At 38.5% G+C, this 11,495-nt stretch overlaps 1 protein-coding gene across 2 annotated transcripts in view; it reads right to left on the reverse strand.

Annotated features, from left to right (window-relative positions):
* Nucleotides 1-119: 119 nt before the first annotated feature.
* LOC112505750 (succinate--CoA ligase [ADP-forming] subunit beta, mitochondrial) overlaps nucleotides 120-11,495 on the reverse strand; it is a 14,938-nt gene continuing 3,562 nt past the window's right edge. The window contains exons 1-12 of one of the 2 annotated variants that reach the window (XM_025109710.1): nucleotides 7,235-7,655; nucleotides 6,358-6,468; nucleotides 6,114-6,225; nucleotides 5,723-5,787; nucleotides 4,240-4,317; nucleotides 3,668-3,742; nucleotides 3,414-3,566; nucleotides 3,197-3,331; nucleotides 1,735-1,899; nucleotides 1,535-1,657; nucleotides 492-563; nucleotides 120-387 (exon numbers count right to left, since the gene is read on the reverse strand). In XM_025109710.1, the coding sequence (XP_024965478.1) occupies nucleotides 307-387; nucleotides 492-563; nucleotides 1,535-1,657; nucleotides 1,735-1,899; nucleotides 3,197-3,331; nucleotides 3,414-3,566; nucleotides 3,668-3,742; nucleotides 4,240-4,317; nucleotides 5,723-5,787; nucleotides 6,114-6,225; nucleotides 6,358-6,468; nucleotides 7,235-7,258 (1,194 nt within the window). In that variant the 5' untranslated portion in view covers nucleotides 7,259-7,655 and the 3' untranslated portion in view covers nucleotides 120-306. Of the gene's footprint in view, nucleotides 388-491; nucleotides 564-1,534; nucleotides 1,658-1,734; nucleotides 1,900-3,196; nucleotides 3,332-3,413; nucleotides 3,567-3,667; nucleotides 3,743-4,239; nucleotides 4,318-5,722; nucleotides 5,788-6,113; nucleotides 6,226-6,357; nucleotides 6,469-7,234; nucleotides 7,656-11,495 lie in introns of those variants that run through there. The other variant, XM_025109709.1, reaches the window with a different exon arrangement.

The raw sequence follows: 11,495 nt of genomic DNA on the forward strand, positions 1-11,495 counted from the left end.
ATTTTGGGCTTTTGGTTTATCCACCCAAACTTGCCCGATGCACACCGGCATCTCTACTGATCAACAATACAAGTATTGCTGGCTATATAAAGTAAACCACCCATATTTCCAAGTGAAAATTGTGATCACAAATGTTTTGGTTTTATTCAATTTCGTAGCATAAATTTGCCAAAATTTGGAAATTCAATACATCTCCAACCACTATTCCTGCTGTATTTATTTTCCAGAAAAGTGAGGAAAAAAAACCTGCCGGAGAATTACACAATCGAAGTAACAAAAGAATCGAAACATGCAAGTGGTATACTTTTACGCTGATTTAAGTGCTTTAACTGCTTTCTCGGCTGCATCATCCAGATCCTCTGCCGTGATCAGCGTCATCCCACTTTCCTGTATATCCAAACGCGTTGTTAGACTTTTACGTTTCATTACCATCGTTATTACATAATTAATGAATCTTTAGAAGATTTGATGATAAGAAAGTGCAAATATACCTTGAGAATCCTCTTCCCTTGATCAACATTTGTGCCTTCAAGACGAACCACGACCGGCACCTTCAACGCAACCTGGGAGCAACCAAAAACGTTGGATCATTCCAGTACAACAACCAAAAAAACCACAAGGGTTGTGACGTAGTGGTTGAGGTGGAATATTCCCTCTGCCCTGGGTTCAATTCCAGGTGTCCACAACAATTGCGGCTACTGACTTTATCAGGGCTGATCTTTTACGGTAGTAATTTTCCGGTAGTAGTGCCCAGGGCACCCTACCAGAAAAACAACATAAAAGTTGGAACACACCTTGAGGGTTAGCTCCCTAGCAATAAGCTCCACCTCATAGGTCACCGGTTCGAGTCCAGACCACTGGGGATTTTTCTGGCCATTTCTCCAGGGCCCATGGGATTAGTCAAGGTGCACGAAAGCGGACCCCGACACCCATGGTTACCAAAAATAAGTTGGAAAACCTCCCAGAAGGATGGATGCAAACTGGCGAGTCCCTCCAAATCCACTGGAGATTTTCCTGACTGAGATTAGTCGAGGTACACAAAGCGGGTCCAGACCCCATGGCCACCAAAAATAAGTTGGAAAATCTAATACAAGGATGCATACTAGTGAGTCCGTCCAAGTCCAAGTCACTAGAGATTTTCCTAGCTGTTCTCCAAGGGCCCATGAGATTAGTCGAAGTGCACAAAAGCAGGCCCCAACACCCATGCTTACCAAAATAAGTTGGAAAATCTAACAAAAGGATGCATACTGGTGAGTCCCTCCAAGTCCACTGGAGATTTTCCCAACTGTTCTCCAGGGGCCCATGTGAATAGTCGAGGTGCATGAAAGCAGGCCCGAACACCCACGGGTACAAAAAAAGTTAATAAATCTAACAGAAGGATGCAAACTAGTGAGTCCCTACAAGTCCACTGGAGATTTTCCTGGCAGGAATTAGTCGAGGTGCGCGAAAGTGGGCCGGACACCCGCGGTTACCAAAAAAAAGTTGGAAAATCTAACATAAGGACGCAGTGGTAATGAATGTGACAAAGACTCACATGTTTAGCAGCGTTTACGATCCCGCTAGCTATCACGTCGCATTTCATTATCCCTCCGAAAATGTTTACCAATATTGCTTTCACTTTCTCATCTGATGTCAAGATCTTGAAAGCCTCAACAACCTGCATTTTTTTCGGAATTACTATGTGCTGATAAAAAAAATCCTTCAATCAAATTTTCACTTTTTACAAGTACTTGCCTGTCCTTCAGAAGCATTCCCACCCACATCAAGGAAATTGGCAGGGGTTCCTCCATGTAACTTTATGATATCCATGGTGGCCATTGCCAATCCAGCGCCATTCACCATGCATCCAATTTCCCCATCCAAACCAATATAATTTAAATCTGCTTTCGCGGCTGCAACCTGTTGGAAGCAAGTATTAGAGACGGACCTGGAAAATTTTTCAAGTGGTGGCACCATTTGACTATAAGAAACAAATATAGGGATATGTTTCACAAATTCATCATTCTTGTTGGTTAGTTCATTGCTTTTCATATGTAATCATAATAAATCTGAAATTAAAAGCTAAAAACTAAGAAAATAACACTAATAGGATTCGAACTTGGGTTTGGGGTTGAAGAAAAGCCTTACAAACCAACTCTACCAAAAGAAACTTGTGTCCTTATTGTAGTTTCAAAATATATACGGTGGCACTTTTCATGACTATAAATTTTTACACTACGACAGAGGAATAAAGCGGTGGCCCTTGCCACCATATCCGCTACACTGGGTCCGTCCCTGACAAGTATCACGGGAATAACATTAATCACATCTTACTAGTTATGTCTGGATGAGGGACAGGATGGGACAAGATAGAATAAAAAATTGTTGTTCCATGTTTAGCACGGGAGTGGGACAAGATTGGTAAATTACTAAACTACCCATGTCAAATTAAACCCCAAAACCTTCCACAATTCTTTTGCCCGCCTGCCCCACTCTCATCATCCAGTTCTGTCCCGTCAAGTCAGTCCTATCCGGCTGCTTAGCAAACGCTCCCTCACTGGTTAATTGAACCCTTATAGCCTGCAACTTTCTTAGCTTTACACTCTTGATGGTTTTGTGGTCTATTTCCCTCCTTGCCACATAAGTTTGTGTCAATTTGTCAAATTTTTGTTATGAACTGGAATCCAAATCAGTAAAGAACAGATAATGAAGATGAAAACAGACTAATCAGATGAATGCTTAAATGGAAAACAAGGTACACTCTAGCATTCGAGAGACTAGCACTGCCATAGACCACTCACTAAGTTTCTGCATTCCCTACACCACCTACATCAACCCTCTTTATACTAATATTTATTCTCAGAAATACCTAAATTACCCCTTCTTAACTGTTCTACAATATCACTTAGGAATGGGCTTGGGCCTCTAGATGGGTGTATGACATTACCCCACCCCCATTGAACCACCTTGTCCTCAAGGTACATAGAAAAAATAACATAACTCATGTTGCCCTGTTAAACTTCTCCCCATTTCCAATCATTGATTTTTTTTCTAGAATATCACTTAGGAATGTGCTTGGGCCTCTAGACGGGTGTATGACAATTTTATGCCAGTAAAAATATGTTATTTGTTCTCCAATTTCTTTCAGATAATGATAATATTAACAGAAGTAAAGAAGTCCCTTCATATTTATTCAGACACAATGGACTAGCTATACCTCACGAGGATCTTCCTGTGAAGGATCACGTAGAGCAAAAATCTCTTTCTGACGGAAAGCAGCATTATCATCGAAGTTTAGCTTAGCATCAGCAGCTACCAACTTGTTATCAGAAGTCTCTGCAATCGGATTGATCTGAAGGGGAAGATTGAACTTGACACCAAAATACGGGAAGTGAAAACAAAGAAATTAAGCCACAACTTCTGTTAATACTCACCTCCAACTGTGTGCAATCAGATTCGCGGAAAAGGTTATACAACTTCTTCACCTGTTCTATAGACGCATTTCTGTCGGCCACCTTAGGAGCAAGACCATCTACAACCTTGGCAGCATCTTCATCTGTAATTCCTTTGAAAACATCAATAGGTACCTGTGAAAAGTTAAATTGGTCAAACAGAACAAAAACACCAAACAAAGATAGGAAACATGAAAAACCTCCAAAGAGAACCAATTTGTCAAAATAAGGCGTACTTTTATGATCATGTCGGGAAATTTCTCTGCAAGGTCTTCAATGCTGGTTCCTCCCTCTCGGCAAGCAATGATAAGCTGAAGTATGGAAGGCCCGGTAAGCACCATTGCAAAGAGTATAATATCTTGGCTTGAAAAATGCCATGCACAGCAGAATTTTCAACGGATCCTCTTATAAATAACTATATATATAGGAGAGAGAGAGTCTAAACCGTTTGCAAACCCTCTAACTGCTACAAACCATACAAACCAAACAATTGAGATATATATGTTAAATGATGGGGGTTCATTTATTATGATCGAGATATTTATGTAAGATGATCAAAGTTCATTAATTAAGATCAACGTTTTAAATTTGAAAACAATCGAGATATTTATGGAACCATATATTCATTAGCCTAGATGGATGGTTGAGATTGGTTTGTATGGTTTGCAACAATCAGAGGGTTTGCAAATGAAGGGGACAATATATATAACGATAAAAATATAGGTGCATCTGCGCAAGTACTAGCAAACATTGTTGAGAACAAATCATTGTAGAATCTGTAATTTCCCAAGAAAAAGAAGAAGCTTACAGGGCCAGCAGTTGTACGGTCAAGAGTGATTGCGAAGTACATTTCATTCACAAGTGATACCTTTTCACACAGGTAAACCTGCATCAGGAATACGGCACACATTAAGTTTTAGATACTGGAATGGAACTTTTTGATAACTTCTGCATTATGGCACACAAGTTTCCAGAAGATATCTCAGTATGTTACAGAAGAACTTTCACATCCTAGAGAGGCTAGGACTTCAAATTTTCGAAGATGACCAGCCCATAATTATAAGAGACAACCTTCACTCGTCAGACTGTGACTGCTTTTCATACTTCATCAGCAAATTTTGTAATAATCTTTATTTATAGTTCACTAACCTACCTTTGAGATTAGGGCCTTAAGGAGCTTCATCTATCAGGCGAGCATCTCAGATATGAACTTATTTGAGGATGAAAATATGCCAAACTCGGTCAGGACTCAGGAGTCAAACCTAATGTAACGAATCCACACCCAAATGATTCTAAATAACTGAAAATCCAATCTAATTTCAACCTGGTTTGAAGATTCAGATAAACAAAGGATTTCGAAGAATATTATTGTCCATGAGTATATGGATAGTTGTCATGTAGTCCAACCTGGCTTGAGCCAGATGCTCAGCTCCAAGCATATATAATCCATAGCAATTTATAACAAGACAGTTGGCCTTGACTCAATCCAAGCCCATGTTCAGCTCTTTTGAGGTTTGACTAAGCTCAAATGGTGAGTTCCTACAAGCTCATTGTTTCTATACACAAATGAAAAGTATGAATATTTGTAGTCTATGAACAAATAATATGTATCACGATGCATCCATAATAAACATATATGCAATTCACAATTCATTTAGCCCCAATGTCAAACCGAGCTTATGATTAATGAGCAAAAAACCCGTTGTATCGACACAAAGACCCTTACTGACTGCTAACCTAGACTTAGTGAGCCAACTAGTATCAGTTAAAGGTATTTATGCAAAAACTATAGTCCCACTCCATTGATTGTTGGTTGAGAATGAAGAAATTAACCTAAAGGCTAAAAATGGGTTTATGGAACTTACAAGAATTCATAGTAATAAAATATAAACACGATAAAATGTAAAAGACACATCTATTGGTCATTCCATCACATTGCAAACTTGCAATTATTATCCTCCATCTAGTGATTATTCGACATTACTATTGTAGGTCTTTCTAAATTCTGAGCTTCAAAAGTTCTTTGAAGATCTAATAATATCCAGGTCTACATGTATGACTACTTCTCATAAAGTGATAAAAATTGTCAGGGCATTAATTTAAGATGCTAAGCTATGACAAAGCACGATCTTGTAAGAGGGATCTTGGGACAACTCAACTATGAAACACAATCATATATCCTATGCATACATAAAAAAGTGACAACCTCCATAAGAAGATAACGTCTGAGCAAAAATATTTCCCAAAGCAGATAACATTTGTAATAAGATGAATGAGAATATAAAGGCGACCTTGCTGACAACTTTGCCTTGGGGGCCTGTTTGTTTAGTGACAAGAGTCTGCCCAAGCATCTTCCCTACAAGAACAACCAAAAAAAGATCATAATTAATCCATCAGTAAGTAAAAAAACATTTTCCGTATGTAACGATAGCCCATCATTGGTCAAATCTGCTATAAATATCCAATAACAAAACTCCTACATTGTCCTTTGTATCAAGCTCTGCATAAAGAGAAAAAGAGAGACATACACTTTCAACTCTCACCGATCAATGTACAAAATTGCTTTTTTGGGGGGGAAATGTTGTAAGAGGGTATAGATAACAAAAGCTAGAACTATTTTATTCCAAATTCAGTTCCATTAAATCAGCATCAATGAAGGTGGGAGGAAATTGAATCTCATACCAGCTATCTCTTCAGCCTGATCAATTTTGACAATGTGAACTCCACCCTGGAGACCACTTGTGAACTTCCCTAGGCCCCGTCCACCAGCAAGGATTTGACTCTTAACCACCAACTGAAACGAAAGAAATTAACGCTGCTTATATAGACGCACAAACAGATGTTTCACCCAGTAGAGTACCACAGTGGGCTTGCTAGGCCTCACAAATTTTCTTTTCTAAACACAAGGTAAATTGCCAAAGGTTACCTCCTTTTCGTTGGGAAATGTTGTTTGTATGGCCTTTCTAACTTCCTCAACAGAAGAAACAGCAACGCCTTTCGGAACATTAATACCATACTTGCCCATCAATTCAGCTCCCTGATTTCAAAATGCTTATGAGTAAATGACTGAATAAAATACATAGCATGTAAATTATATGTGTTCAGTTATGTCGTTCAATGCTGTAACGCCCCAATCCCTACTTCGGGTGCCGTTACCTTCTATTGATACTACTAAGTCTTGTATATGAACTTGAAATTTAACTTTATTTATATAACTTAGCTTTATGATTACAACAAAGTTCAAATACTAGAGGAAACATAACTCAATAGCTTATAATGCAACATAATTTTGCTATTGATTAGAACAATACTTCTTCATTCCCTGCGATACATACATGAGATACTTAAGCTAAAAGCTCAATGAGTAGTTATGGGTTCATGAATAAACAATGTTCATGATGTTTAACATTTTTGTGAATAGTAATTCACTAAATCTCTTGATCATGCACAAAATAATCTTTTTATAATGCATAAACATTCTTTTGAGATCTCACATGAAACATGTAAGTATGCCATACTTGTCTTGAGGTTTGCTAACCCCCGGGTCCATAAAGGCTCCCCATAAGGTCCGTTTGCAAGACATCCCTTCTTGTAATATCCCGTACTTTGGATATTTATGGTCATTATATACATGTATCATAACATGTAAACACTTTCATACCTTGGTGTAAAACAAATACTTGTATCAAAATGTGCCATCATGCATATCTTGAATATATATGAATATATAACATTTTCATGTAAGGCAAACAAGTCAAAATATCTTGAAATGTATAAAATACTTTTATATAGCATGTATGTACCTCATAGATCTCATAAGTACTCATCTTGCTTATGCCTAGCTTTTCCCTTAATTCTTTTCTTCAGCTTGATTATGTATAAAAAGTGAGATTTCTTATTTTTGGTATGGAGCTAATAGTAACACTTCAACCCCTATTTATAGGTAATTTATTGCATTAGCTACTTGTTATTTTTGCTCCCAGAATTGAATTGTACTCTTACGAGAGTTTAAGACCTCATTTTTTAGGATAAGAGAATCTTCACACCTCATGCTTAATATAAAAGAATCTTGATACATCATGCTTCTAGCTCTTGTTTATCATCATGAATTTTGCCAAAACATGCTTCTAGCCTTGGCAACTTATAACTAGCTTGCTTTGTCATGCTTACTAGACTTGCTTAGTCATCAAATGGCTTTCCAACACATACTTCTAGCCCTTACAACACAGCACTTCAGGTCTGATTTCCCATGCTTTGCCTTGTAAGCTACTTATAGACTACTTGCCTTGAAAATATGATAATTTAATAAATGCTACAGCTGCTGGCACCCTTTTTAGAGTACTTCAATTACTCACAATATTTGTATTCAAGGCTTAAGACATAGTAGTTCAACAAATATGAAACTAGGGTGTTACATATGCACTACCACCATTGAAGTTTATCGTCTTAGAGGAAGAGGATAAGGTTATGTAGGCACATGCCTAAACACAGTATAGAAGAGCATGCATCAATACATGACAAAGGAGGAAGGCCTTGCCAGCTGATGCATTTAATCTAGCTATTCCGATGAAAATGTAATTTCTTTGGTTTTCATTCTTAGCCTAACCCGACTAATTTGGGATAATATAACTTGTAAATGCAGTATAAAGGGGTCGGCAATGAAAATCCCCCCCCCCCCACAATTTTTTATTTTTTGGCACATCTCTAGTAATTTACTTTATAATACACAGATGTGGAGTTCAAACTTAGGACCTCTAGATTATCCTTTATAAGTCCCGACCAATTGGGCAAGGGCATTGCAAAGTTGCATTCACTCGCTAATCACTAATTCATAACATTTCAGTTTATGATATTAATCAGAACAGAAGGAAGACATTCATATAGGCCAGCAAATAAAAATAGAGGTATGCCACTTGGGCAACATAAGAAGTGAAATTCACTAATATGGCAAACCATTTATGTGCTTGTAAGATTTCTCCATCACCAACACTAAAATCCATCTTACCATCTTATTTTTTTTATGTTTTCAAATTTTCATGTGCAACCAACTGATTGATTTTGCTTGAGCATGAAGTTGTTGCGTGTGAAGCCTCTTATTAGGCTGGTCAAAAAGGGTAGTGCCAGAAAACAAGAAACCAGTGTGTAAGGACCATGTTTTTGAGTGATTGATGGACAGCCATACTTTGTGTGGCTGATGGACAGCCATACTCTGTGGCATGCTTTATGGTTCCCTTGATTGACCTGTTAACATTTCCATCTCTATATAAGAGATTACTCTGTATTTGTAAAAGACAACATAGAAGAAATAAACACTCCTAGTTACCTGTGTGTGGATGTAGGTCAGATTAGACTGAACCACCTTAAATTCTTGTGTTCTTGATTGTTACTGTTTGAGAGAACAGAGTGTGTGTGTTCGTATGATACTTGTCTGATCCCAACAACTGGTATCAGAGCTTTGGCTCTCTATTGATACATACGAACAGAGAAGGTGAAGGAACTTACCCTGTTGGAAGAAATCAAGACTAGGGTGTGGACGCCATCACCACCAGCTCCCRTTCATCGCACCGGCCGCCGCCGCCGTCTGAAGTCGCCGCCGCTGCTACCTTACCCTCTCTCTTCGCAGCAGCAGCTGCCGCCTTCTGGCAGAACGAAGAAAAAAAAGGAGTTTTTTTTTTGGGGGAGAAAGAGAAGTGCAGGGAGGTTTTTTTTTTAAAGAAAAGAAAAAAAAAAGGGAGCCTTTTGCTTGGTGGAACACTGGAACGTGAAAAACAGAAAGGTAAAAGGGAGTGTGTTCTTTGCTTGACCTACTTGATTGCAAAGAAAAGAAAAAAAAAATTAAAGGTGTCCCCACAAGTTTTTTTTTACAAAAGAAGTCCCTCACACTTGCATCAAGATCTTCTTACAAGTTTATCGCCATTTAACACGTGAAATAGAAAAGTCTCGTTTTTTCTATTTTATTGCTTCCGCTCGTATAAGTGCCATTTTTGCAGTACGAACCTGTTTGGTTAGTAGCAATTTGGTAATTTGTTTGTTAAAATGGCAGAGGACAGTAAGATCAAGATTGACAAGTTTGATGGTAGTGATTATGGGTTTTGGAAAATGCAAATTGAAGATTTGCTGTATCAGAAAAGTTTGCATTTACCTATGTTGGGTGAACAACCGGATGACATGTTCRATGATGAATGGAAGTTGTTGGACAGACAAGCTTTGGGGGTGGTTAGGCTTTCTTTGGCAAAGAGTGTTGCGTATAACATTGTCAATGAAACAACTACGTACGGTGTATTGAAAGSTTTGTCCAATATGTATGAGAAACCATCCGCTTCAAACAAAGTGTTTCTCATCCGACAATTGGTTAACACCAAGATGAAGGAAGGTATGTCGGTTGCAACTCACATAAACGAATTCAACTCGATTATCTCTCGTTTAGCCTCTGTTAAAATAAAGTTTGAAGATGAAGTACAAGCTCTTCTTCTTTTATCATCTTTGCCCGACAGTTGGTCAGGCACAGTCACAGCCGTTAGTAGTGCATCCGGTACTGCTAAGCTAACATTTGATAGCATTCGTGACTTGATTTTAAATGAAGACATTAGAAGAAGAAGTAATGGAGAATCTTCCAGTTCTAGTTCTCTGTTACATACAGAAAGTAGAGGAAGAAGGAATGATAGAGGACAAAATCGAGGCAGGTCAAAATCCAGAAAAAGGGGGCAGTCCAAGAACCGAAAGGATATTGAATGTTGGAACTGCAAAGAAAAAGGTCACTTTAGAAACCAATGCCCAAAACCACATGCTGCAAAGAAAGAAGTAAACAATATATCMTCTGAARAATCAGGAGATTTTCTCATATGTTCTGTTGAGAATTCAGTAGAATCCTGGATTATGGATTCGGGTGCTTCTTTCCATGCTGTCTCATGCCCAGAAATGGTCAAGAACCTGCAAACAGGTAATCTTGGCAAAGTTCGTTTGGCCGATGATCAAGTGTTTGATATTACGGGTATCGGAGACGTAGATTTGAAGACCTCCATGGGAACCACCTGGACATTGAAAGATGTCAGGGTTATTCCAAACTTGAGGAGGAAGTTGATTTCTGTTGGTAAGTTGGATGATGAAGGGCTTAATGTTCACTTTGGGGGTGGACATTGGAAAGTGATCAAAGGCAACTTGGTGATTGCCAAAGGAAAGAAGAAAGGCACTCTATACATGGTTGAGATACCTTGTGATGGTGTTCATACCGTAACCACCAATCCGAGTCCATCAAATTTATGGCACCAACGACTCGGACACATGAGCGATAAGGGATTGAAGATGTTGGCTCAGAGAGGGAAGTTTCCAGACTTGAAGAAAGTCGAAACTGAATTTTGTGAATCCTGTGTTCTCGGGAAACAAAAGCGGGTTACTTTTGCGAAGACAGGGAAGACACCAAAAGCTCAGAAGTTGGAGCTTGTTCACTCGGATGTATTTGGGCCAACACCAGTTTCATCTCTAGGAGGCAAAAACTACTATGTAACCTTTATCGATGACTCAACACGCAAGGTATGGGTCTATTTTCTTAAAAATAAATCTGATGTATTTGATACTTTTAAGATATGGAAATCTGCTGTTGAAAATGAAACTGATTTGAAGGTAAAATGTCTGAAGTCGGATAATGGTGGTGAATACATAAGCAAGGAGTTTGTCAACTATTGTGCCAAGCAAGGGATAAAGATGATCAAAACGGTCCCAGGAACTATGCTGTTAAAATCGCGATATATCGGCGATATATCGGATATCGCTCCAAAAAAAAAAATCGGAACTCAAATATCGGGAACGATATTATCGGCGATATTTTCCGATATTTAGCGATTTTTAGCGATATTTAAGCGATTTTTTGGGCTGATAACTTAAATTAGATCTGAATCTTTCCACAACGTCTTCTTCTTCTTCACGTTCAACTTCAGTCTCGACTTCTTCACGTTCAACTTCAGTCTCGACTTCTTCACGTTCAACTTCAGTCTCGACTTTTTCTTCACAAATCACACTTCGACTTCAACTTCAGTCTTCAGACTTCGACTTCGACTTCGACTTCGA

The sequence above is a fragment of the Cynara cardunculus genome, assembly GCF_001531365.2.
Source record: "Cynara cardunculus var. scolymus isolate 2C chromosome LG 2, CcrdV1, whole genome shotgun sequence".
Classification (NCBI taxonomy): Eukaryota; Viridiplantae; Streptophyta; class Magnoliopsida; order Asterales; family Asteraceae; genus Cynara; species Cynara cardunculus.